The following is a 26266-nucleotide window of genomic DNA, read 5'->3' on the forward strand; positions in this document are numbered from 1 at the left end:
GGGCGCACATGAGCACACATGCGGTAGCGGCGGGCGATATGCCGAAGCTAACTTGCGCAGGTCGCAACTGGCCGTCACATTTATTGTCGACTTTGATTGAAGCACCACGAGCCATACCCACCCCAGGATCTCACCAACGTCCCATTTCAGGTTGAATGACTCGCACCATGGATGCAACCATAGATAACCTACATAGATGCTTGGGCTTAGAAAGCGATGGTAAGGGAGCTAAAGCTAGGCCTGGCACCTGGGAAAGCAATCTGCACACAGAGCCGGGCCAGGACTTGATGAAACGAGAAGCTTTTGACGATGCCAATGTTCCTGTCGGAAATCAAGCCGGACTTTTTTTGATGCACGACAAACAACCACCGTTGATCTACCGTACGTTGAATAGACACTTGACACCTGCACAACGTCCACGATTGATTATCCGTATGACAAGCATAACGGGCATCTACCAGGCGATGTTCCATTGATACTTCTTTGGGTACATTTCTAATAACACCGAAAAAAATCTACGGGGTAGAAGTCGAGATTCAAAGCCCAGATCCCAGTTCGCCTCGGGCCTGTTTCGATTTCTGGCAGACAGGCCTCTCTGGGGATTGTTTCGCCTAGACTTCAAGTCAAAATCTACTACGAAACGGTTCCAGCCTCAGCAAGCTAAAATCTTAGGCGCCAGGATTCGATACCCAATACGAGCCGAGGAGCCACTGAAAAGACTTGAAAGCTGAAGTGCCAATCGCGAAGCTTGTGTAGTGGTATCAGACGTATGTGGCGGCAGGTGCTGCTGATGAGAAGTGCATGCTTGATATGTTCTTGTTCTGCCCAAGCCATGATCAACTGCAAGAACGGCTTGATGGCATTTCCATACCAGACTCAAAAGGGGCAGGTGTCCGTCCTCTGCTTGGAAAAGAGGGGTGCATTAGGTATTATTAGCATATCAATCTCCTTGCTCTCCTTGCTCTGCTGGCCCTCCTTGTTTTCTGCTTGCTCTTGCTGCTCTGCTTGCCCCATTCGTCTTCCCCACCAATGCTGCCCCTCTACCGGTCTAGGCCTCTTGTAGTCTAGTGGACTCTGGGCTTTGAACCGGCAGGTGGGTTGGTTGCCTGCGCTTGCCTGGGACCTCAAACAACAGTGATACGATTATGATACAAGGGACCAAACACCAACCAATTCTACGCTACCAAAGAAACATTCCAACCACACTGCCGGAAATTAGCAACGCTCGCGAGGTCTCGTTTTTTCCCTTCCACCTCCGTGTTGCATGTGGATTTCGACCCCGAGATCATCCGAACTTTTGGATCTGCAAATACCGGACTTGGTAAGCGTGCCAAGAGGGAGGAAGACGTCAAGCCAGTCGCCTTGGCCCCTCCAACCGTGAACGACGAGGCTGTTGCAACTTGAGCTTGTTGTCTCTGACCTCACCGTCCGCAAGGCTACCACTCGACACACTTTCCATCATGGCCCAGGTAAAAGCCTTGAATGCGTTGGAGGTTAGTAAGATGTCCTCGAACGAAAGTCGGGTCAACCCGTTAATTAATTCATCCAACATCCAGCCTTTCCTGGCTCTAACCAAGTCAGCAACCTCGCCCCGCGCCGCCGCCGATCTCGTCACGAGAGCTACCTCGACCCCCAACACTTACGTCTTCGCAGAATTGTTGCAGTCACCCCAGATTCAAGCCCTCCCCAGGCGCCAGAATATGCCCCATACTATACCCTGCTGGAGATATTCTCGTACGGCACCTACTCCGATTACCGCAACACCGCGAACCTCCCCAGCCTTAATGAGCAGCAGACCTTGAAGTTGCGCCAGCTTTCCCTGTTGACCCTTGCCAAGAACCCCCACAACTTGAGCTATGCCTCTTTACAATCAGCTCTGGAGCTGAGTGATGCTCGTGCTCTGGAGGACCTGGTTATCAGCGCCGTCTACGCCGATCTAATCACAGCCCAACTTGACCCTCACAACCAGGTCGTCCATGTATCCGCCGTCTCGCCTCTTCGCGACCTGGCTCCCAACTCGATCCCCGCGATGCTGGCCAGTCTCCAGGAGTGGTCCAATCGCTGCACCATGACCTTGGATGGACTCGAGACGCAGATCACCGCCATCAAGGACATTGCCGCCCAAAAGCATAGCGAAAAGCAGGCATGGGCAAGCAAAACGGAAGAGCTGATATCAGACGAAAAGCTCGACAAGGGTGCCCACGGTCGCGGGCAGACGAACATGATAAGCCGTGCTGTTGCTGGCATGCGCAGTGGACGATTTGGTAAGCGGGACAGGGGCGGGAATAGTATAGAGGTTGAGGCTGACGATGACGAGGCAATGGACCTGGACGATAACCAAGAATTCAACGAAGGTTTTGAGGGGGTGCTGCTGGCAAGAAGCGAGCCAGCAGAAGGAAAATCTAACAGACTTTGGGGATGGACCTCTCGAGTCGGATTGGTAAATCAACTGGCATACTCACGACCTGACTCCGGCAACACGAAGCATGGCCAACATAGAGGTGGATTGGCTGGACGTTAGAGCAGACATGTCCGCAGGGCATCATAGAATTATGTCGAGTAGGGGAAGCATCATAATCCCCCAATGAAGCACATGATATCTCACTGCTTTTCGTTTTGGTTCATCGGGTATTAGTCACGCTGATAGGTAGCATGGCAACATACCATTGTATGTGAACTGCGCACACGTATATACAGTATATGCTCGAAGACCAGCTCTGGCTTATAGTCTGCCACCAAGAAAGCCTATCCCATTGTATCGTTGCATGTTGAGGAGCGTAGGCCCCGCCTCAGAGTTGACTATTTGATCATCCAAGGGCAAGGAAAAGATATCATAAATGATACGAATCTTAAAGCCAGAATCGGCCTCGCGTGTCCATTCTTCAAAGTCACGTACACTTCTAAACCGAATTGGGTGACAGATATCGTGTTTGACTGGTGACTATCTAACTTCAAGATGGGGATATAATCTCTACATGCCACAACCAGATGCTCAACCCCCTCGGCACTTCTCTTCTTGAACTATTCACTTGTCAGTCGCAAGAACCCTCTCCTCCTTGCCTTTGTTTTTTGCTTGCAAATAATCCAATATTGAATTGAGGAACGGAAAATAAGAAAACCGCAAGGTGAACGTCAAGTTCAGGAATGGATATGGACCAAAATAAACACCTAATAACACATTGTTGTGTTTCAAACACAAACGCCATTTTCGCCTCTGTCACTTCCCTATCTCCATTTTTAGAGTTATTCACCACCGTTAACACCAGTCAGAGGTTGGAGGGTAACGAAGAGAAAGGTATTATTCAGAATACACGCACGCCGGCTGATGATGGTGAGAATACAGAATACAACCATGTAAGAAAAAGAATCGTAACGTCGTGAGTGATTAAATATCCTTAGAAAGGAAACAGGACACTGCAGGAAATGCCCCTATAACCTCTTTCCTGGCACGAGGATGAACAGCACACAAAGTGCGGCATCTATGAGCATTGTGATGCCGAGCACCATCATCGACCGTTTGACGATGAGTTTGCGTACGTACGGCTCTGTGATGCGAGAGAAGTTGAATGGCGTGTACTCGGAGAAACCGATGAGACCCATAATTGGGTCAAGGGAATACTGGTACGAGGCTAGGAGGTATACTCCTACGGTGAAAGGCAAGATGACCTGAAAAGTTTTAGTATTGATAGGCCAAATAACAGGACTCGTTCGTAATGCAATACATACCCAGCATCGAGTTTGCCTGGACATGTTCAGGAAGATGAGAACGAACGCAGTCCAGAAGGCACCGAACATAGCAATGAGACCAGTAATCAATCGTGCTATAATGGTGGGCGGAATCAGGTTACCCAAAGCACGGGCACGCAGGAATCCAGGGAAGGCGTCACGCTCCATGGCCTGGAAGACATAATCCTTAGCGACGTCAAAGACCTCAGGGTCATCCCGTCCATCCTGCTCGATTGCGGTCGTAATGTCCTGGGTGATGGAGCCAGGGAGGGTGATCTCACGTTCGGCACCCGGAAGTAGGAATGTATACAGAATCTTTTCTGCGCTGGCCCGGATATCCTCCCTAGCCACGGCATGGGCTGGTGAATTCGAGTCGGTTGTCAGCCCACGCGGAGTGCTGAGATGGCTACTAGCACGAGCTCGACGTTCTTGGCTGCTCGCCGGAGAATCTTGGTGCTGCATGCCGGGTGTCATAGGTTGATCCTCCCGCAGGTATGCCGACATTTGCGCATTCTGCTCCTTCTCCTTCTCAGTCGAATAGTGTGAAGGACCTGCTGGACCATCGCGCATCTCGCCCATAGCTTCCAATACCGCAGATGACCGTTTTGATCCACTTCTCTCTCCGTCGGGGGTGCCAACTAGAACGGATCTTCTAAGTTCACGGACATAGTGGCGGCAGAGAGACATGTGTTGTGCAACATCGAGCCTATAGTTTGATTGTCAGCAACCTTCATCCCATCGTCGCCTCAATCTACAGGATTGAATTTACCAGAAGTCAAGGTAGTCGACCGATCGTTGTTGGTCGCGCATGTAAATGTAGAAAGAGAATAGGTCGACCGGAGGATGAGTGCGGCGACTCAGCACCTCAAAGAGAGTCGGCAATCGATTCCTCGTCATGTCAGGAATAGGCGACGGGGTGCTCCTCGAAAAGTTGTTCGGCGGTTCATGGCCGGAGTAGGCCATCTTGGCTGTTGTATCGGTATGAAATAATTCAGACTTCAAAATGGTGGTTCGCAGTCGGGCGGACTCCAATGAGTCGCGGTAGGTTTGAGGGTGAACGAGTGTGGGCGAGGTTTAACTCTGCAGCTCTCCCTGGGCGGGAAGCTGTTTTCGCAATCTGGGCTGCCCGAGTCGATATTGGGTGATGATTTGTCGCGTGGTTGCTGGGCGAAGGAATGTGGATCTAACAGCCCTTGAGAGAGAAAACCGGTCGGACAAGGTAGATAGATGTCTGTTGGCAAATGAATGAATGAATTGAGTCGAATGGCAGTAGCAAATAAGCCAGTTGTCGCCAGGGAGTCGTGATGACGGCAGTTGTGACTTGATTGAAATGCGCAACCATTGACCATAAGGTTGGCTCGAAACCTTTGGGAGGTAGTGTTCGGGCTTGTCAATAGGTTAAGTCGATTGACAGGTACGAGGCGTTACGGGCGACTTTGATAGGACAAAATTGAGATTAACGTCACGCCCGGGTCGGAAATTGGTAACACGCTCTTGTCTCTGCGCTCTAAGACAGGAATGGGGCGCAGCCGAGTAGGAGTGGGTGTCGCTATGGTGAGCTGTAGCACGATTGGCAGGCGATTGATGGGGTTGGACTGGGAAAGTAGAAGCAGAAAGTGTACCTGCTTGACCCGGATGGAGCCTGAGAGCGGGACTTTAGACTGTGAACTTCGGCCAAGACTTTTTCTTCCTCTTTTCGTAAGAGTTGCACAGCGTTGTGCAGCGTGCAGCGTGCAGCGTGTGTGTTTGGTGTACCTAGAGAGAGCCAGAAGCCAGTTCTGGCCAGCTAGCCAGTCAAGTCAGCCAGTCTTCTCATTCTCCGTGCGCTAAAAGGCTGGCATTTGGTCCGGGCGTCAGGTGACCCACCGACTGCTCTCTTCCAAGCTCTACTCTACATATGTATTGATGTACACTAGCCACACCAGACATTATCGCTGAGCCCCAGACAGCCACCACAGCCACTTCTTTGTTATCCCCCCACTTCCGGCCCTTTCATTGGCCAACGTTCTTGCCCTCTCAACCCACAAGCCCATCCGACAATTTTCCCAGTGCAAGCAGGAAATATTCTCAATCGGGACTTCTGGACTACCGCAATTCTGTGAGAACACACGACGTAGCCCGACACGACAACCCATTTCGCCTAACCACCCACAGGTCAACACATCAAACAGTAAGCGCAATCGCTACCAACGAACTGCTATTCTTCAGCAAAGGTCAAACTCCGAACTCAGTCTGACCACCAAATTACAGAAATGTCGTCCGGAAAGAAGTCTTCGGGCAAGGGAGCCCTCGAGCAGGTTGTCGCTCGCGAGTACACCATCCACCTGCACAAGAGAGTACGTCTACCTTGAGGGATTCGGGAGGGGGAACATCGTCTCTGGCTATTCGGAAGAAAGGGCTGGGAAATTTGGAAACGCGACACGATTTGCTGACGGAATTTTCTCTCCTCCAGTTACATGGTGCTACCTTCAAGAAGCGGGCTCCTAAGGCCATCAAGGAGATCAAGGACTTCGCCCACAAGACCATGGTACGATATTAACCCCCAGCCATTCATCATACGGTTCCGCTGCCCTCGACGCAACATTTTACACCTGCGACCGGAACACGACGAAATATCTGATTACTAACCACAACTTCGGCAATAGGGTACCTCCGATGTCCGCGTCGACCCCCAGCTCAACAAGAAGGTCTGGGAGCAGGGTGTCAAGGGTGTCCCCTACAGAATCCGTGTGCGCATCAGCCGCCGCCGTAACGACGAGGAGGGTGCCAAGGAGAAGCTCTACAGCTACGTCCAGGCTGTCAACGTCAAGAACCCCAAGGGTCTCGTGACGACCGTTGTCGAGGAATAAGCGTTGCCTTGCCGGTTTCGCGGGGGATGACGACTGAAAGAAGAAAAGAACGACTTGACGAGCGGCGGCGTCTGTTTGTGTGTAAACGGCTGTGGTTCGAGGGCTAGATATAATTTCACCACGAGATATATGGTGGAATGGAATCATCACATCGAGGTTCTCTATCTCTCCCACAAAGGGCATGGTTTTGGAGTTCCGTCTGGTTCTTTTACATGACATGGATTCTAGCTTCACTGGTCAAGGACAAAATCAATTCGAGACAATGTGAATACCCACTTGCGCTGTGCCTTGGATAACCGGGGCCCTTCACTGTTTAATCATGGACGCTTGAATGGACCAACTACAGCCATACGCCAGGTTGATGGTTTACAGCCACCGATCCCTCTGTATCCCAGGGCACCACCGTCCAGTCCTACGCATGTTGCACGTCATTTCTCGAACCGCATCCCTTCATGCGAGCAGAAGTCTGTTTGAGCAGAAGCAGGTGCGTAAAGCATCGAAGAGTCCAAGATGCATTTGCGCTGTTTCAGAGTAATTTGTTGTTGTATGTATTCCAGGCAAGCCGCCGGAATTCTGGTCCGAACTATCAAAAGCAAAACCACGTACCAATGCAATGCCACCCTTGGATTTTGTCGTAGGAGCGGACTGCGCTATACAAGAAGCATGACTCCGAATCTCCAATACCGGCTATGCATGTTTCACGTATGATCGTATCCTCTAGCAGGAGCTGGGGATTCTGGGGGTATAGTACAAATGTCAACACTTTAGCGTCGTTTTCGGCAGGTTCTCTAGTCATCGTCAACATCCCGGTGGCGAGCGAGCACCTTTCGCTTGAACTCCTCCATATCCTTGTCCCATAACTCGGCGGCTTCTCCGTTCAAGGGCGAGGCGCTACTCGGCATGTTAGCGGACATATTTCTTGGAACAAGGTTTTTGCCGGTAAGGATAATCAGCATACTTGTTGGGTTCGCCCAGAAGACTTTGCAGACTCAGAAGCACAGTCTGGATGTTGTATGCAGCCGTCCACTTGTCCTTCAGGATATCCAGGCAGATACGGCCCGAGAAGTCAAAGTTGGGGTGGTAGATGGGCGTCTTGAATAGGACAGTGGGCGGCGCATATGGGTAGTTGTTTGGGAACGCAAACGTGAGCTTGAAGGTTAGGCCAGCATAAGGTGTGTCGTCGGGGCCCTCGATGGTGGCCGTCCATGACAGCAGATTTCCATCGGCGGAGGGGAAAGCAGACACGCCAGGAGCCGGAGAGGTCATCAGTTGCATGAGCTCCGTTTGAAGTCTGAAACAAACCATATTGTCAGTATATCATACTCATGGTCAGCGACTTGGTTGAAGCGAAGGTCCGTACCGCTTCGTCACGCTCTGGGCATCTGGTCCCTTTCGCGACCCGCCGAGCTTAGCTGCCTGGACGCTGCCGGGTGCAGAGTTCTGGCTGTTTTCCGACTCAAAATCCATCTTATATGATCTGTATGGGCTGTCGCCGAAATGTGCAGACTTCGTCGAATTAGGGGGAGTGTTCGCCAATGTTCGAGAGACAAAGGTGTGTTTGGACAAAGATAGCCAGCCGTCTAATCTGGCAAGCTTCAATTGGGCGCGGCTGGGCTGAAAGGAGGATACGGTCTTCTGGAATGAAAATGGCTGTTAGTTTGAAGCACGAAACAGTATGAAAGAAAGCAAAGTCGTCTCGCTAAGTCCAAGACTTGAAGCCGTACGCAGAAAAGTCAAGGCAAAGGCAGTAGTTCGGAAGTTTGGACATGCATCGACGACTTGCAAGATATGCCTGCACGAACCTGATAAGACAATTAAGAGCACGGATACTCCAGGTGAATTGCAATTGAGGTTAGATTGGAGGCTGGGGGAGCAGAGCGGGTGGGTGTGTGAATGTGTGGTGGTAGGGAAGATGCAGGGAAAACCGGTTGTCTCTCTGGTCAACCACCTCTGACCTCCTCTTCCAAATCACAAATCAGTTGAACGTCAACAACCAGCAAGTCGTGCAGCCTATGGCAACCGCGATAAGATCTGGGAGGAGCAGGGATGGGGGGGTTAGGGGGGCTAAAGACAGCGAGGTTTAGCGGCAAGGGGGCCTAAATGCTAAATGCTAAATGGCTTTTGGTGGGGTTTGGCTGCCTGCCAATCAATCCGTGATGGCACCAGACGCCCTTAAACAAAACGTCGAGGCTCGCTGCTCGTTCAGGTCCAGTCAAATCTCTTAATCGAAAAAGGTCGCGGCCAAGTCGCGTCGAACCGTGAGAATGGTGAGTTTTCGCGTCTGATTTGGTGACGAGGCCCATTCCCAAGGGCGACTACTTGAAGAACCACTAGGACACTCCCTTTGGGACTTCCTCGATGAGCGGGGTGGCTGTCTCGCCGCGCACACAGACCAGAGACCAGAACAGCTAACTAACGCGCTATCATGCTACAGTCGCAACTCGATCCTCTGCCAAAGGACCTGCCCTTCCGAATCATCTCCAAGACGATCGGACGGGGGGCTTATGCCTCGTGAGTATCGCCAACTTGAGACGCTCGGTAGTAACCATCCAGATCCCCAAACTAATCCAGCTCCTCACAAACAGCATCAAGAAGGCGGCTCCACTGGACACACCCACTCCTATCTTCGCAGTGAAACTTATACACAAGGGCTATGCAGTCCAGAAAGGCCGGATATCTGCCAAGCAGATCGCCATGGAAGTTTCGCTGCACTCACACATTGGACAGCATCCCAACGTGATCGAGTGGTTTGCAACTGGCGAAGACTCGGTCTGGCGATGGATTGCCATGGAGTATGCCGAAGGTGGTGACTTATTCGACAAGATCGAGGCCGATGTGGGGGTGACCGAGGACATCGCTCACCTCTACTTTTTGCAGCTGATTAGTGGAGTGAGCTTCATGCATTCCAAAGGCGTCGCCCATCGCGATCTCAAGCCCGAGAACATCCTGATGTCGGAGAGCGGCAATCTGAAGCTGGCTGACTTCGGCATGGCGACCATGTTCGAGTACAAGGGTCAACACAAGCTCAGCGCTACCATGTGCGGTAGCCCACCGTACATTGCGCCCGAGGTCTTGACCAGTGGCAGGACGGATAAGAAGTCTGGCGAGATAACAAAATACGCAGCTGAACTGACAGACATGTGGTCCTGCGGCGTTATCCTGTTCGTCTTGTTGGTTGGCAATACACCATGGGACCAGCCGACCAAGGATAGCTGGGAGTTCCAGGAGTACGTGCGAACCAATGGCCGGACCACCGACAACCTGTGGGGGAGAATACCACCAGATGCAAAATCCCTCCTTCGCGGCATGATGAATGTTGAGGCAAAGAAGCGATTCTCGTTTGCGCAAATACGTCAACACCCGTGGTATACCCGCAACAACAAGTTCCTCGCGGAGAACGGGCAGATTTCCGACCCCCCTCAATTTGGCCACCCAGATGCTTGAGAACCTCCGCATCGACTTCAGTCAGCAACCATCGTCTTCGCAGCGACACTCGCAGCCGGCTACGACCGGTGATGCTATGGATATCGACCCAGCCCCTCTGCTTGACTGGAAAACACCGGCTACGCAGCCAGAAACCCCTATCCACGATGTGCTCTTCGACTGGGAACGCCCTCAAGTGCGAACTATCGGGGCTCACAATGTTTCATTCACTCAGCCAATCTCCCGTGCGGATACCGGCGCTTACAACTCGAACACGCAGTCCCCAAGTATGGTTGATGCATTGGCTGAGGAGCCGTCCATATCACAATTCTCTTCGACGCCGGGAGTGGCAGTAACGTTAACCCAGAAGGCCCGACAGTTCCGTGATATTGTACCTCCTCATTCATTCACGCGCTTCTTCTCGCCCATGCCGCCCCAACTCCTCGTGCAAATGCTCAGCGACGCCCTTCACAACCTGAATGTGCCGCTGCCCCCGGGTGCCCCATACATTGGGCAGAACGATCATATCACGACTCTAAGGGTGAAGACTGCTGACGGGCGCCGGCAAGGTCTATATGGAGAGATCATGGTAGACAAGTACTATTTGCCTGAGTCGCAAGAGCTATTGGAGGTACGCTTCGTGAAGACCAAAGGTGATCCGTTGGAGTGGCGACGTTTCTTCAAGAATGTGGTACTGCTCTGCAAAGATGGTGTATATAAACCGGATGCTTAGGAGGATACCCGGTCTCATCTCGACCAGGGATGAGTGCATTTGTTTTGTACGCTTGCATTGGGGTATGTATGATTGGCTCATCATGTATGTAGATTCATCGGTAAGGAGTTCTCGTGCTACAGGTTCTGGCTACGGGGAAGCATTGGCTTGATTGTGTAATGATGGTGAAGGATGATGAGACAGATATACTTCGCTTCTCGTTTGATACAGTAGCCTTCTTAATGTAAAAAATAGAAGATTAGCAAACCAATGTGTTTCGCTGGCAACTTCAATTCCAGTGGCGAGCAAGGTCGACAAGGCCCTGTTCCAAATTCGGGCCATGCGTTTGCAAACATCATTCAAGAATAATAGCCACGGGCACTTATTAGCGTTGATCGTCTCTTGTCCCTCTTTTTCATTTTCTTCACCACCTTCTTTCCTTCTGATCTCTACTCTCGCTTAGTAAAGACAAGCTGGCAGCCATCCTGCATGCGAGTTAGTTCTATTTTCGCGGACCAGGTTGAAACACAGTAGAGATGAAGCCACGTATGATAGGGAAGAGAAATTAACATACCATGGGGAACAAGGTGGCAAACACCCGGATTTCCTCCGAACGCGGCGTGGAATGGTGTACGAAATCAAGGTCTAGCGCCGCCTTGCCAATCATGTGCGCCATTTGCAGCGGCACATACGTGCGCGCCAGACAGTCATGGCCGCCGGCGCCGAATACAAGCCAGTTTTTGGTCTTGGACTCGGCATCGCCGCTGATCCAGCGCTCCGGGTCGAACGTCTCCGGGTCCGCGTAGACCTCGGGGTCGTGCAGGGCCGGGTAGCACGAGGGGACCACCATGGCGCCCTTCCTGACCGTGTAGTCGGGTGTGATGGAGAACTTCTTGGTCGCGAGGTAAGGCACAAAGATGACGGGCGGGCGGTAGCGCAGCAGCTCCTTGACCACGGCCTTCGTATATGTCAGCTCCGGGTACATGTCGAGGTCGAAGGGCTTGTGGCGGTCGCCGCCCCTGGCCGCCAGGTTCTCGGTGCGGATGTGGTCGAGCATCTCGGGCCGCTGGGCAAGGACCTGGAAGAGCCAGGTCGTGGCGCTGCTCGAGGCGTCCTGCGAGGCGAATAGGAAGGTGAACAGCGTGCGGCCTATCTCCTGGTCGGAGAAAACGGGGATCAGATTGGCCGGCTTCTCTACATCGGTTTCGCCCGCGGCTACGCGCTCACGATACCGTTCGCAAGCCATCATGTGCAAAACCCACTGGTCGACGACGCTGGTGGGCACCGCGCCTGGCTGCGCCATGGCCTTCTTGCAGGCGGCGGCGCAGCGAGCAAAGTCAGCCTGGCACGCATCGGCGACGCGCTTGCCGCGCCACGGCTTGGTGCCCGGGATGTACATGGAGAGCGGGACGTTGACGAGCTCGAGGGCGGCGGTGACGAGGTAGAAGTCGTTGGCGATGCGGGCGACGGCGTCTTGGGAGATGTAGTCGCCGAAGAAGGTGCGCAGGGACAGGGCGCAGTTGATCTCGCGGAAGCGGACCATAAACTCGCGGGGCCGGCCGCCGTTGGCCTTACTGTCGGCGACGAACTGCGCGAAGAACTGGCTATAGATGGCCTCCTGCACGGGAAGGTACGTCGAGATGGCTTTGTTGGTGAAGAGACCCGAGAGTCCTTTGCGGTACTCGACGTGCGCCTTGCCCTGCAAGAAGACCCAGGCGTTCGGGCTCATAATGTCTTCGGCGATGGGCACGATGCAGGGCTTCAGGTAGCCCGGGGACTTGAATACTCTGTGCGCAAGATCCCGTTCGGAAACCAAGACGACGAACCTGCCGTTGAGTTTCGGTTAAGACCAGCACATCAAACATTGACAGCATCGGCTGTTGTACTTACTTGTGGAAGACGGACACACAGCTCAGGGGGCCACTGGCCCATTGTTGTATGTAGCCTTCCCACTTCGGATGGATGGCCTGTATGAACGGCCCCATGAAGGGCACCTTGAAGGATGGGCCAGCAATCGAGCCTTTCTGTATGATGTAGCTACCTGCTGGAGTGTCAGTCGGCTGTGGAAGCATAACGTGTTGTCATCTAATCGCTTACATTGATCATACACAGCCAAAGCTAGCAGGATAGTCAGTGCTATCTTCCAGAAACCAAGCTCGGCGACATAGTTGGAAACGAAGCTCTCCAATTGGCCTGTGACGGCTTGCGGAATGTTGTCAGTCGCATTGGTGTAAGATGATGGCAGAATACTGCCACCCTGGACAACGGAAGCCATGATGGGCCCAAAATAGGAAGAAGACGCTCTCTCTGTTGACGGCAAACGCCAGAAATTCACACGCAGAATCCGCAAACAGAGAACTATGACATGGCGTTCAGCAGATAGGAAGAGGCAGAGTGTGTAACGTCCAGCCTTTATGTATGTCGCTCCAGCCCTCTGGACAGGGTCTCTTGCATGTAAGTGCTATCGAAAGTCCAACATCAACGCCAAGCGGTGGAGACGGATTGGCATTAGACAGCCCATTTTGCAGCCCGGAGAGGCATGTCAATGTCGCTACGGGCCTCCATATCTGAGGAAGTAGCGTGTTATCAGTCGGCATCGCCAACGGAAGCCGACGAGGACATCTCGAGGAACAGAGGGGCTAGCCAGAAGAGGCTTAGACTCCGATGAGAGCATTTGCCCAGTCTGCGTCTTGCCCTTCCGAGCCCCCCTTTTTCTTCTCTCGCAGCAGGACGTCGGAGTCTAGTCCTCTTCTGGTCTAGCCTCGCCTCTTCATCCACGACCTGTGTGACTGCATCTGATCTGACTTCTGATCTGACAGCCAGGCGCCATTTTCTCGCTCGTCGGGTTACGCATTCCCCCTTGACTTCGTACACGTTCATTGATCAGGTCCAGTCTTTTTTTTTCCTTCTTTCAGCCTCCCACTCCAACCCTTGTTACCTCGAATTGCTAGGGATGACAGCAGCAGCAGCAGCAAAATGAGCACTACGGCAGGGGCTCTGCTCGCTAGCGCCTACCATACATCCTGCCTCTGCTGCCAACGGCTGACGCAAAGCACTTCATGATGCGAAGAACCCTTCGAAGGTCTTGCGAAGCTTGCGCCAAGTCCAAGCTCAGCTGCGACCTTCGCACCCCGCAGTGTTCCCGCTGCCTCAAGCGCAAGGCTGCATGTTCCTATGCAAATGAGCCCTTGAGCTCGTCTCCCGATGGGCAGTCGCCTACCGGCTCGCTGGATTCCCCCGGTCGCGGCCACGATTGGGGTCCCGCCCATGAGGCGGTGCCCGTCCTGTCGGTCCGGTCCGGAACCCCGGGATCGCCTAGCTCCGAACAGCTGATAGTATCACTGCCCACAAGCATCGCATCACTCGACCCCTTTGATTCCTTTCCGAGGACCCGCCTACCACGGCAGCATGTGCAACGCTTGATACATCACTGTAAGCTTGCGATACAGATACTTGTCTACTCGTCATCCCATGACACCTGCTGAACATCCTCCCAGTTTTATCCAAGATTGCTTTCCAATATTACCCACTGGATCTCAGTGCGGATTCCAACCCGTTCATCGTATCATGGTGGCCTGTTGCTCTAGAAGACCCTGCATTGTTCCACGTGTCATTGCAAACAGCATCGCTGGATGATGAGCTGGCTGCCCAGAAAGGCTTCCCCGTTTCCGAGATGCTCATGGCAGATTCTCTGTCACTGGTGAGGCAGAAAGTCCAAAATCCCACTTCCGCCATTGAAGATGCAACCATGGATAGCGTTGTCACATTAGCCGCAATCGAAGTAAGGCTCCCTTTGCACCCTGTTACCGTCTAGCCAAACTGACCGCAATTGAATTTGAAGCACGGGAAGGGAAATTTCCAGATTAGCAACTTACACATCACCGGCATCATACGAATGGTGAAGATGAGAGGCGGGATCAACGAGTTGAAACACGCGAGCCCTCTCACAGCACGGATGGTTGCTTGGTAAGTGAATGTTCTTCCCGATTCGGTGTTGATGGATACTGATGTGATTTGGTGCCTAGGGTATGTATGATAGTCACAGGCACTCCGCAATTTCCAGCTCAGGACGACGAGGGTTGTGGAGATGGGCTTAGCCCTATATCACAATGGCGCTGTACCCCTATAGAACCGGAGCCCCTGTCTGTCCAAGCTCCTGACTTAGAGCCTCGGATACACTCCATCGTCGCCCGCCTAAACCAAGTCGTCCGAGAGTCACAAACCGGAGGTCTATCGACAACTGACCTTCATGACTTGACTTGTTACGTCATTCATAGACTGTTGCTTCTCCCTTCCGAGACCGGGCAGTATTCTCAGTCATCGGTGATGTCAGAATGTGTCCGGCACGCCATGGTTCTTTATATGTTCGTCATACACGGGCCGACATATTTCCCCCATACGGCAATGCTGAACAGCATCACGCCCCAGCTCAGGAGCGGCCTCGAAACCATGTTTGCAATGGATCGCAAATACGATGAGTTGATATTGTGGCTGGTCTCGGTGGGCCTCGTGGCGTCTGTCGACACAGCAGAGTACCAATGGTTCAGAGAACGAGCGGCAGAAAGCACGCTTGTTCTGGGGTTGTACACCTGGGAAGACGTACTCGCTCATATGAAGGTGGTTCTCTGGCTAGATACGCCCCTTGGATCATCCTTCCGGCGGAAATGGGAGGAATTACTATTTAACACCAACTAATGTCTTCGGGCATCCAGAGCTAGGCTGCATGTCACTCATATATCCCGAGGCCAATTCCATAGATAGAAGTAAGCCGTGTAAAATATTGTTCCAAATCCAGGCCTTGAGTTCCGACTGGCTCGGCTTTCTGGTTTGAACAGGTCAGCATGTACTAATACGGGTTGTCAAATCCGTAAGCAGCCACGGACTCAAGACTCGTATAAGGCCATCCTCGTGTTCAGGGGCCTCTGATTCTGGACTGTGGCTGGGTGGTACGGCGTCAGCAGAATCGCTTCAGGCCACAGAGCTGGAAATTGCTGACATGTCCCCATTTCCAGATTGATTGGGCTAGGGAGCCAGAGGAATTTATGGCAGCTGCATATGAGTTGCCTACTTCAGGCGAGGCGGCTTTATTGAACGGTTGATGAGGCTAAGCAATACATGTATTATGTTGTGCCTTTGTCTGAGCTTCATGCCGCAGACCTGGCCGGTCAACCCCGACTCATAAATCAATAACAGGTCAGTCAATGTCTTCAAGCTCTTTGTAGATAGTGTGCTGCTAACAACGAATACTATGTATATCTTGCACGTGGCTTTACCGAAGCTCGTGGGAACAAATGTAGGCTCGGGAGTTGGATATAGTAATGTCAGTATAGTAATCTATGGAGCCCATTACTAAACATGCTCTCTGCATAAAAATGCAATGCGATTTGTGCCGACATATGCTTGTTCTCCAATGAAATGACCCGTTTATCCGCGGCTTCTCCAGGGTGGGGATGGAGGGAAAAAGGATTGGCGCTACCACATGCATTGTGGCCAAACACGACTGCTGATCGACAGGGACACACAGGGACACACGATCAAGCGATCGGATAATTGGGCGCTGCAAGTACACGTTCAGGAACACACGAAACGCTCCGTGAGAGGTCCTGACCATTTAGCTCCCGTCATTGGTGTGATGATCCGGAGCTTGGACGGCGAGCCAACGCGACCAACTAGGGCGATTGGCGTAGTTGTCTTACCTCTTCAAACAGGCGAACAGCACATGGGAAAAGTGCCGGCGGTACGGAGTAACAGAATGCGGAATTGCTTTTGGACATTGGAAATAAAAGGGGCGTTGACATACATACATACGGTCTTACCAGGCACAGAAGGAAGAGGAGCCCCGAGCCCCGAGCATGCCCAGTGCCAGGCATACGCAATATGCTGCCCAATACGAGTCAAGTTGGTTAGATGCCCACCTATTAATAACGAAGAGGGAAGCCAGTGTTTCATCCGCCGCGGCCATCTGCGAATGCCCGCGCTGGCCATTGGAGGGGGGCGACTTGGCAGGCTGGGAGGGGCCGGGTCTGGGCCTGTGGGCGGCTAGGCGGATAGGCTAGGCTAGCCGCTATGGTGTGCGCTGTGGCGGTAGCGCTGCCAGGCACGCAGCAGGCAGTCTCCGGGCAGTCTATTAGTACAGCCAAACTCTAGACTCTCAGGGCAAGCTGGCAAGAGGCAGGAATCAGGGCAAGGAAAACAGTGGCTAGAGTGGGTGCGTACGCGGCGATGCGCATGCAACACCCCGGGAAATGTTGGCGCCTTTCCTGGTTGTTTTTTCTGGTCATCCAATCATTCGGGTTGGACGGGGGTGGCTGTTAATCTACATGCGCGACGTCGATTGGCTCCCGTGTATTCTCGCTGCATTCCCTAGCATCCCTTAGCATCCCCCCTGCCCCCTTGGGACCCCTGGCTGCACAGGCGGATCGACGGATTTGGACGGTCGATCCATCTACAACGGCCATCATTCGCTTCTGGCCAAGGAAATCGTCAGCCAACGCCGCCTCTTTGGTTTGGCGGTTTGGCGGTTTGGCGGGGGGCTATGTCAGCTATCCATGTCGTGCCATGCCATGCCACAGTCAATCAATGTATTCATCCATTCATTCCTCGTTCCAATGTTGGCTGTTGGCTTCTTTTAAATCCACCACAATGCCCAGTCCTCTTGACTCCATTCCCTCTTTTGACTCTTTCTGACTGACCTTGCCATTCTTTTTGTACCTTCCAGTCAATCACTTTTGCCTTCCTCTCGTTCTTCGCCTTCGTCTTCGTCTTCGTTGTCTGTTCGGTTCATCCTTATCCTTCGCAGGTTACTGGCAGAGCCATACACAAATAAACCACATCCTTCCACTCACTCACTCCTGCCCAGTAGCAGCTTCGATTCTCACTACTTTGTTGAATACCTTAAGGCAACTCTTGAATACCATATTCACTTACCAAACTTCGTTACTTGAAACACACACACACACACATAGCAAGATGGGAAAGGTTTCTCGGATCGGACTGGCTACGGCGGCCCTGGCCTCCGTCAGCACGGCCTACACCCTCGCCGCCGACAATGATGTCACCATCAAGGACACGGCCAGCCAGATCGCCAAGGGTCTCTTCGACACCTACTACGACCCCGCAGCCACCACCGGACAGTTCAAGCAGCCCGAGAGCTGGTTCTGGTGGCTCTCGGGCACCGCCTGGAACGGCCTGCTCGACTACACCTTGCTGACCAACGACACCACTTACAAGAAGCCCCTCTTGGACGCCATCTACAAGAACGTCGGCGAGAACTTCGACTTCGTTCCTGCCTCCCAGGCCAGCTGGGAGGCCAATGACGACCAGGCCTACTGGGTCTACAACGCCCTCACTGCCATGGAGTACAGCTTCGACCCCCTGCCCTGTCCCGGTGGCGGCTCGTCGCCTTGCGAGACGGATTGGGTCAAGCTCGGCAGCAATGCCTTCGACCGCTTCGTGAGCCGCTGGAATGCGGACGCCGGAACCTGCGGCGGTGGCTTGAAGTGGCAGTTCACCCCTTCGGCTAAGGGATATGGTAAGCAGCCGATTTGGCGGCTCAACTCAAGGATGTGATTAGCTGACGAATGAATGATAGATTACAAGAACTCCGTGACGAACGGCGGTTTCTTCCAAACCGCTGCCAGACTCGCACGGTACACTGGCAACCAGACCTACGCCGACTGGGCCATCAAGGTCTGGGACTGGTCCACGAGCGTCGGCTTCGTCACCAGCGATTTCCGCGTCATCGACGGCGCCGGTGACGAAAAGTTCAACTGCACCCAGCCTGACAAGAACGAGTGGACTTACAACAGCGCCACCTACATGATGGGCGCCGCCAACATGTACGCCTTCACCGGCGGCGACAAGGTCTGGGAGCAGCGGGTCCAGGGTCTCGTCAACACAGCCAAGAAGCAGTTCTTCACCCAGGATGGCATCATGCGCGAGGCTTGCGAGAACAACGGCAACCGCTGCAACACGGACAACACCAGCTTCAAGTCGAGTTTGGCCCGCTGGATGGCCCGCACCGCCATACTCGTCCCCAGCGTCAAGCAGACCATCACCGACCTTCTCGAGAAGAGCGCCACCGCCGCCGCCAAGACCTGCTCCGGCTCCACCTGCGGCAACCTCTGGACTGCTGCCACCCCGTCGGCCGGCAAGCAGGATTTCGGCACCCAGCTCAGCGCCCTCGAGATCGTCCAGAGCCTGCTCGTCCTTGATGCGCCCCTGAAGCTGGCCACCGCCGCGGGCGCCGCTCAGCCTCCTACCCCGGCTCAGCCCTCCGCTTCCTCGCCTGCTGCCGCCCAGCCTACCGAGTCAGCCAAGCCTCAGATTAAGTTTGTCAAGAGCGTCCACAAGACATCGTAAGAATGGTGACGACGGTCAGCGGTGTTTTAACTATGCTCAGCCTACGAGCTAGCCAGCCGGTAGCACTGATTTAGGGACAAGAACATGTCCTTTAAATAGATATTTCGTGTAATTCATAGCGTCAAACAGGGCGGCGCAGGTCCGGAAAACAGAACCAAGGGTTTTAGATTTTTTTCTCCCCGTATCATACGGCATTTAGTGTCACATAGACGAGCAGACCTCGCAAACAATTGAGACACAATTTTATTTTGCCGTACATTGCTTCCTGGGGTCGACAAATATCAGTTGTAATAATGAAAAGAGGCATAGTGACTAGGTGAACATCCACTCGACGACTGTCCATTTGTCTCTTCTGACTTCAGCCTCTCATTTCCGGGAAGAAAAAACGCTATTGGTGATCATAGGGCTGAGCTCAGGGCACAATTGCTCGTTTTTCCCAGAGGGATACAAAGAGATTCTCTTTCACAGCCAGGGGAGATTGCCAGACATTTGGACTTCCAGCTGGTGAGGAAGAAGTACTACAAGAGACAGAAGCGTGTTAGGCCAGCAAAAGCCACTCGGCGAGAAAACCAACAGCCAGACAAATCATGGTATAAATCAGTCTTGTTAAGGGTTGTAGGAATTAGTCGGTCTCATTGGGGGACCCGTTCTACGGGAGGAGGAAAATAAAACAGCAAGAGTTATTTCCATGTCCTGGGCCTGTTCGAACGGGACTCGAATCCCGGACCGCCAGGTGCGTGAAATTGAGAGTGAAAAAAAAAGAAATCAGCATTTATCTGATCGATCACCAACTCGGTGAGATGGCCATCAACCAAATGCCGATGGAAACAAGAGCTTCTGGGCACTATAAAGCCTCTTCGTTCAGTAATGGGGGTTGGGGACAAGTCAATAGGACCCCTTTCATAGGGGAAAGAACATAGCTATAGGAGTAGACAATGGACTCTCCTAGCTTATTGCCTACAGCCGAGACTCCAAGTTACTTTACATTGCTTATGGGCTATCGTTTACCCCAGATGAGAAAGACATATAGTATGCAGTCACTCAGGAGAACAGTAGAGAATCTCAATGGTAAAGCTGAAGGCATTGTTTCAGGCCAGTCTTGGGCGACAGGAAGTGCTTATTTGCAATCTCTATGGTTTTGTGTTGCTATTATTATTACAATTATTACTATTTCCACAGGTCTAGCCACCAGCAGGCTCTATTGCTGTCTCTAATCATTTCTTAGTAACAACCTATACAAGCCCCGGCCCCAGGCTCCTAAAGAGGGCCTTACTGGCCTCGGGCATGCACGCAACCCCGGTTCGGTTCCGGGCCAGATCCGCTAATATGGGGTCCTGTCGGCGGAGCCCCTGGACCGAGTCGATGCCCCAGCTCTCGATCTCCTCAAAGGCCTTCCAGCACAGCGCCTGCCACAGCACGCCGTGGTGGTCGTCGCCGCAGCGGTTGTGGCGGCCCCCGCCGGGCCCCCGCCGCACGAAGGCCTCGTAGTCGGCGGCGGGCCAGTCGGCCTCCCACATCTTCTCGATGTACGCGTGGCACATCTCGTGCACCAGCACCCGCAGCAGGTGCTCGATGCCGTAGTGGTTGCCGTCCTCGGGGCTTCGCAGCACGAGTCCGATGCGCAGCCGCCGCCGTCGCCGCAGCGATTTGGCGCTCCGGGCGAGCAAGCTGGTCCAGACGGTCGCGCCGGCATGCCCTTCGTAATTGGCGTAGTAGTGTCCTCCTTTCTCGTCGCAGTAGCTGCCGTCGTCGCTGCCACCACTACAACAGCTAATACCAATGCCGCCGCCGCGACCACCATCGCGACCGCGACTAAGACCGTGGCAACGCTTGCTGCTACCGTGGCCTCCAGAGGAGAAGGCATGGCGGCGCGCCCCGAGATACCGACGTACTCCGCCATGCCAGGGCGAGGGCATGGACTCGAAGATATCGAGGCGGACGCGCTCGCAGGGCCGGATGCCTATCATGGTCTCGCTGGCCTTTAAGTCCAGCCTGCCGGCGAAGAAGAGTCGGTCCAGGTGCCTGAAAAGGTGGCGAAGATCCTGGACCAATTGGGCGCGGACCTCGTAGTCGGCGTATTGGTGCAGCGCCGTCCGCTCCCACGTGCGCAGGATGTGCGTGACTATCCTGCGTTGGTTGTCGCAATGCCCTCTTGTATGGCTGCGGTGTGCGTCGATGGCGGTGGGCGGCTTGGTGGGGCTGTTGGGCCCCACGTCGGCCGTCGAGGCGGTAGTGCCGTCGCCGTCCACATCTAGAGGGCCGAAGAACTCGGTCGTGTAGGTGTAGAGGTGGTAGGCGTCGTCGAAGAAGGAGCCCATCCTGCCTGGCTGTCCCTCACGGCCGGCAGTCCGAGGAGAAGGGAAGAGGCACAGGTTGCTGTTTGTTGATGGTGGATGAGGGAATCCTGATATTGGCTGGTCGAGGGCCCTTGCAGACTTTTTGCGGAGTGCAGTCAGGGGTAACCTGGGTGTCGGCGGTGCCGCGATGTGACCTGACGCCTCCTAAAGCTTCTTAATATTTGGCGTCGAGATGTCAGATGAGATGGCTGCGCTTTTTTAGACTTGGTGTGTCCCCCAGATTCTTATATAATTCCAACTGGCAGTTGGAAAGTAATGACTCGAGCTGGTGTTCTCTGCATTACACCAGCGCCTTGTTATACTAGGGTGGTCCCGACTGATCACCGCGGGATAAAGAAAACAGCGACCATTCAACATACAACTGGGTTATTCTCGTAGAAGCTGACTTGGACTCTCCCTGGGCTTCGACTGGGTTGTGGCATTGTCAAGATAAAAGTATTTTTTGCTTCTTTGTTCTTCCTTTTTCCATTAGGGGGCCGGGCCTCGGGGCCAAGTAGAGAGGCTGAGAGGTAGCTGGCCATGGCTGCTAATCCATGATGGGTCGGATGTGATGGGAGCTGGCACAGCGCATTTTGCCTGTCGAATGCTTGCTTATTGCATGTGGTTCTGACGCGAGGTGAACTCAGCTGGACTGTGTATTCCGAGACATGAATTGTTGCTTTTCAGTGTTCATCCGCCTCTACTCGGCTGAGCGTACAGCCATTTCAGACAGGACAACTCACCAGGAGTTCACATAGGGGATTGACTGAACACACCGAAATAGAGTTTGATTTCGCGATGCTGTAAACCCAAAGGCCTCACGAACGGGCAACGGTCGGCGTTGACAGGTTGGGATTTGCGTCGTGGTAATGCAATGGTTTTAACCCCTGGCGGCTTGGGCTTAGTGCTCGCTGGCGGGACCTGAAATAATAGTGCAGTAGTGCAACACAGTCTTTCATCATATCATCATCAATCCATGCATGCATGGCTTGCAGACAGGACTGTCACTATGGGACCGTCAGCAGCCAGAAGGATTTTCGCCCAGTCTTACGATGCGGAAGACGATGCGCCCGTTCCTCTGTGTATGCAGCGCTTTCGGTTCAATCACAAAAAAGTCAAGGTTCCCTTCCGGCAATCGCTAACGTCAACGTAACGGTACTACCAGTCTAGTATCTACTGACCAACGACTTCAGTGCAACGAGGCCAAGCCCAAGTGCCACAACTGCGAGCGGCATGGACTGCCGTGCTTCTACGATTGATGCAGCTACTACACCGAGACGAGCCCCAGCATTGACGTCGACGAGAATTTACGGCACCTGATGACGGCCGAGGTGCCCAAGATGGCCCTCGAGTCCGACCCCTTGTTGCACGGCATACACGCTCTCGCCGCGATTCACCTTGTCTATGGGGCCTGGGACCGCAGCGACGCTCGGGAACGCCACGCCTTGATGGAGATTCATCAGCGGTACCTCGTAATGGCTATCCGCGAGCACCGCGACAGGTGGTGGCCCCGGTGCGCGAACGCGCCGACCACGCCTCCATGGTTTCCAATCTGCTGCGCATCATCGTCGCCGCGAAAACCCGTACTGCCCGCCCATCGACTGGCTTGCGCTGACGTATAGCACCTCGGCTATGTACCAGCTGACGTGGCAGAACCTGGACACCGTCACGGGGCGCTTTTTCAACTCGTTGACTCTGGATCTGGACAACCAAGGAAAACTGACGCGGGACCGCGGCGACGACGGCGGTCGTCTCTCTCATATCCTCTCATTCAACGGCGGTGGCGGCTTTACAACACAAAGGGACAACAAAAACGAAGAAAAAGACTGGGACGAGGAGACTCGAGAAGCGTACGTCGGCGCGCTGTACTATCTCAACCGCGTGATGCAGGCGCAGGAGGGCAAAGAGCCTGCCGGCGACATCTGCAGGATGAAATGCAAGGCTGAAATGAATTCTGGCATAGCTCAGAAGCATTGCGTTCCCTGTGGGCTAACTGATTTGAAATGTGAATACGCCGTGCCATCCATAGAATGCGGCGCAACCAATTTCGAAACGAACGGTGGTGATGTGCCATTATGCATGTAATACATCTACAATCTGCATAGCCGTCCTCGTTCTCGTTCCCGTAAAAGCCTGTTCATTATCATGAATGGGTTATTCTCGTGAGTGGTGGGTGGTTGGAGAGGATGAGAAAATTACGTAGGAAGAGTTGACGACGACTATTCCCCCCCAGCCCGTGAGGTATCCTCGCACTCGCACTCGCTCTTGGCAGTCTACGCCGTACGATGGGACATCCACAGCCTCACAGGATGATATTGCTGATATATTGGAAACACATATAGGATGGGCAGCATGCATTTCGAATATAAAAAGTATCTTGATGGCATGTCAATAGAACGACGTAGGTGGCCACCAAGTCATTTCCTCCTCACTCATCATCTCCAGCCGTTTCTACACAACCACTCAGACACCATGAAGCTTACCAATGCAATTGGCGCTATCCTTCTCGCCAGCCAGAGCGTCTCAGCTCTGACGAGAACCTCGTCGGTATTTCACCAAGCGCCACGACGCAATGATAGCACTGCCGCCCCTGCAGCGGACCCGATGCTGCCACTAAGCCCAGACTCGAGCTTCCACTTCGAGATCCTACGGGCTCTGGCCATGGCGACGGGCCAAGGCGGAGACATTGGCGAGGTGCTGGTGGCGGCCCAGAAGATCGCCCCGGGCGATTTCGAAAGCTTCTACAGGGCCTTTTACGAGCTCGCCGAACGCGTGAGCGCGGCGGCGGGAACCATCGATGCGATCAAGTACCCCGTTTCCGCGCGCACCACCCTTTTTCGTGCGGCCACCTACTATAGGAGCGCCGATTTCTACTTGCACGGCAACTGGTCCGACCCGCGCATCGATAGCCTCTGGGCCAAGCAGACGGCTGCGTTCGACGCCGCCATGGCTCTACTTCCCATCCCCGGCGAACGTATCACTCTACAAGCATCAGCGGGAGCGGACGCAGGTGCCGATGAAGGGGGGCAAAGTGGCGACTTCAGTATTCCGGCCATCTTCTATCGAAGCTCTTGGCCCGGCCCGCGTCCAACCTTGATCATGTGCAACGGGTACGACGGGTCCCAGGAAGAGCTGTACCACTACGCGGGACAGGACGCTTTGAATCGTGGCATGAACGTCCTCACCTTCGAGGGGCCGGGCCAGCCCACGGTCCGGCGAGGGCAGGGTCTCGGCTTCATCAACGAGTGGGAGAGGGTCGTGACGCCCGTGGTCGACTATGCGCTGTCCCGACCGCGAGACGTCGCGCCTCGATCCCTAGCCCTCTTGGGGCTGTCCTTCGGTGGTTACCTCGCCCCCCGCGCCGCGGCATCGGAGCACCGCCTCGCCGCCGTCTTGGCCCTGGGGGGTATCTGGGACTTTGGCGCCAGCGTGTTCAAGATGCTACCCCCTCAACTGAATGCCATGCACGCGTCCGGCAACACTACTGGTGTCGACGCCGCCATCGAGGGCGTCTTAGCCGACCCTCACGTCCCCACGTCGATGCGCTGGGGAACGGAGCAGGGGATGTGGTCGTTCAAGGCCGCGACGCCGTCCGAGTTCCTGACCAAGATGCGGGCGTACAACTTGGAGGGCGTGGTGCACAACATCACGGCGCCCGTCTTCGTGGCCGATGCCGAGAACGACTTGTTCTTCCCCGGCCAGGCGCCGCAGCTGGCAAAGGCACTGGGTGACAAGGCTACTTACCACATGTTCAGGGCAAGCGAAGGGGCTGGGGAGCACTGCTCCACTGGTGCCTCTTTCTTGCGGAACCAAGTGGCCCTGGACTGGCTCGAGGAGGTACTATCAGTCTCGGACTGTACGAGGCGCTGAGAAGGACGATAAGAAATCCTTTCGCGCAGACGGGCTCACCCCCACAGTTTCCTATCGGATTCTGGAGAGGAGGCTTGTAGCCAGTTCCAGCAGGTGACAAGAGAAATCCAAGAAGTGCTCTGATGATCTTTTCCAAGTCCGACGGTGGGGACCAACCCCGCACCCGATGTCCTCGGACGACCCGGCCTGCCATCTTTGCCGAGCCGCACTACTTGACAATGTGCACCTTCCGGCTCTGGAAACTCGACGACGCCATTTTACGCGCCACTGAGAGGCAGGGCAAAGCCTGATGGCGAGGAGGGGTCGCCTTCCAGTTCTGGTAATTTTCTGCGCAGCTTGCTTTGATTATCATCATTATCTCTCTCCTTTTCGGCTCAATGTCAAGCTGTCAACCCAACCGAAACGAAACCATATACATACGACTCTTCAAATAGACGCACATAACCAAGTAGTCATTGTACCCCGGATCAACTCGTTAATCTCTGCAAGAACTTACCTCTTGGCTCAAGAACCTTGTTTTGCGGCAGATGGCAGATGGGACTTTTCATGCGTGACTACTGCCTCAACACTATGCCAAGAGCCAAGCTTACTGCCAAGCGTGTTATCATCTCTTTTCGTGCGGCCGCCGCCACGGAGTCGGGTCGAAAAGCCGACATAGTTCCCATCATATGCCCAGGCATTTCCTATGGCCTTGCATAGTCTGCTTTCTAGACCTGTCAGGGGCGGCACCTATTGCTGTTTGCGGAAGGTCCTTGGGACTTTAACGTAGCAGTCGATGGGTCGTCTTGGACAACAGCTCGAGGCGCCCTACCTTTATCATGGGAAAGCAAGTTCAGCGCGAATTCTATCTCGTGCACCTAGTGGGAATTACACAGGACCGACATCATACTGGTAGCATATAAGTAGGTCCATACAACCCGACACGGAAAACTGGGTGTAGATTAGTACGCATCTTCCAACTTGACATTGACGTTTACGCCTTATAGACA

The 26266-nt window shown here is 53.8% G+C and overlaps 11 protein-coding genes across 11 annotated transcripts; 7 read left to right on the forward strand and 4 right to left on the reverse strand.

The window, feature by feature from the left end:
- Positions 1–1460: 1460 nt before the first annotated feature.
- Positions 1461–2521, forward strand: PG998_007271 (PCI domain-containing protein; the record flags this gene model as incomplete). Its single annotated transcript, XM_066874087.1, is given in 2 exon segments — positions 1461–1663; positions 1681–2521. The coding sequence occupies 2 exon segments, from the start codon at positions 1461–1463 to the stop codon at positions 2519–2521; spliced, it is 1044 nt and encodes a 347-aa protein (XP_066730032.1).
- A 908-nt stretch (positions 2522–3429) lies between these two features.
- On the reverse strand, positions 3430–4689 carry PG998_007272 (uncharacterized protein; the record flags this gene model as incomplete). Its single annotated transcript, XM_066874088.1, has 3 exons — positions 3430–3666; positions 3727–4432; positions 4496–4689. 3 exons carry the CDS (start codon positions 4687–4689, stop codon positions 3430–3432), a joined length of 1137 nt encoding a protein of 378 aa, XP_066730033.1.
- A 1065-nt stretch (positions 4690–5754) lies between these two features.
- Positions 5755–6575, forward strand: PG998_007273 (60S ribosomal eL31 domain-containing protein; the record flags this gene model as incomplete). The annotated part of the gene is made up of 4 exons (XM_066874089.1): positions 5755–5896; positions 5977–6062; positions 6179–6253; positions 6372–6575. Coding segments are annotated over 4 exons (507 nt in total), but the record flags the coding sequence as incomplete, so codon positions are not given.
- Positions 6576–7363: 788 nt separating this feature from the next.
- Positions 7364–8042, reverse strand: PG998_007274 (ubiquitin-conjugating enzyme E2 C; the record flags this gene model as incomplete). Its single annotated transcript, XM_066874090.1, has 3 exons — positions 7364–7466; positions 7534–7866; positions 7936–8042. The coding sequence occupies 3 exons, from the start codon at positions 8040–8042 to the stop codon at positions 7364–7366; spliced, it is 543 nt and encodes a 180-aa protein (XP_066730035.1).
- A 958-nt stretch (positions 8043–9000) lies between these two features.
- Positions 9001–10731, forward strand: PG998_007275 (Chk1 protein kinase; the record flags this gene model as incomplete). Its single annotated transcript, XM_066874091.1, has 3 exons — positions 9001–9086; positions 9161–9913; positions 9981–10731. 3 exons carry the CDS (start codon positions 9001–9003, stop codon positions 10729–10731), a joined length of 1590 nt encoding a protein of 529 aa, XP_066730036.1.
- Positions 10732–11159: 428 nt separating this feature from the next.
- Positions 11160–12985, reverse strand: PG998_007276 (sterol desaturase; the record flags this gene model as incomplete). The annotated part of the gene is made up of 4 exons (XM_066874092.1): positions 11160–11195; positions 11285–12536; positions 12601–12751; positions 12808–12985. The coding sequence occupies 4 exons, from the start codon at positions 12983–12985 to the stop codon at positions 11160–11162; spliced, it is 1617 nt and encodes a 538-aa protein (XP_066730037.1).
- Positions 12986–13772: 787 nt separating this feature from the next.
- Positions 13773–15405, forward strand: PG998_007277 (uncharacterized protein; the record flags this gene model as incomplete). Its single annotated transcript, XM_066874093.1, has 4 exons — positions 13773–14142; positions 14208–14491; positions 14552–14676; positions 14736–15405. The coding sequence occupies 4 exons, from the start codon at positions 13773–13775 to the stop codon at positions 15403–15405; spliced, it is 1449 nt and encodes a 482-aa protein (XP_066730038.1).
- A 2274-nt stretch (positions 15406–17679) lies between these two features.
- PG998_007278 (endo mannanase) lies at positions 17680–19071 on the forward strand (the record flags this gene model as incomplete). The annotated part of the gene is made up of 2 exons (XM_066874094.1): positions 17680–18241; positions 18302–19071. 2 exons carry the CDS (start codon positions 17680–17682, stop codon positions 19069–19071), a joined length of 1332 nt encoding a protein of 443 aa, XP_066730039.1.
- Positions 19072–20303: 1232 nt separating this feature from the next.
- PG998_007279 (uncharacterized protein) lies at positions 20304–21389 on the reverse strand (the record flags this gene model as incomplete). The annotated part of the gene is made up of 1 exon (XM_066874095.1): positions 20304–21389. One exon carries the CDS (start codon positions 21387–21389, stop codon positions 20304–20306), a length of 1086 nt encoding a protein of 361 aa, XP_066730040.1.
- Positions 21390–22747: 1358 nt separating this feature from the next.
- On the forward strand, positions 22748–23492 carry PG998_007280 (uncharacterized protein; the record flags this gene model as incomplete). Its single annotated transcript, XM_066874096.1, has 2 exons — positions 22748–22990; positions 23049–23492. 2 exons carry the CDS (start codon positions 22748–22750, stop codon positions 23490–23492), a joined length of 687 nt encoding a protein of 228 aa, XP_066730041.1.
- A 387-nt stretch (positions 23493–23879) lies between these two features.
- On the forward strand, positions 23880–25277 carry PG998_007281 (alpha/beta hydrolase; the record flags this gene model as incomplete). The annotated part of the gene is made up of 1 exon (XM_066874097.1): positions 23880–25277. One exon carries the CDS (start codon positions 23880–23882, stop codon positions 25275–25277), a length of 1398 nt encoding a protein of 465 aa, XP_066730042.1.
- Positions 25278–26266: the final 989 nt, after the last annotated feature.

This window comes from Apiospora kogelbergensis (genome assembly GCF_038363985.1).
Source record: "Apiospora kogelbergensis strain CBS 113332 chromosome Unknown utg000005l_segment0_segment0, whole genome shotgun sequence".
NCBI classification, from domain to species: Eukaryota; Fungi; Ascomycota; class Sordariomycetes; order Amphisphaeriales; family Apiosporaceae; genus Apiospora; species Apiospora kogelbergensis.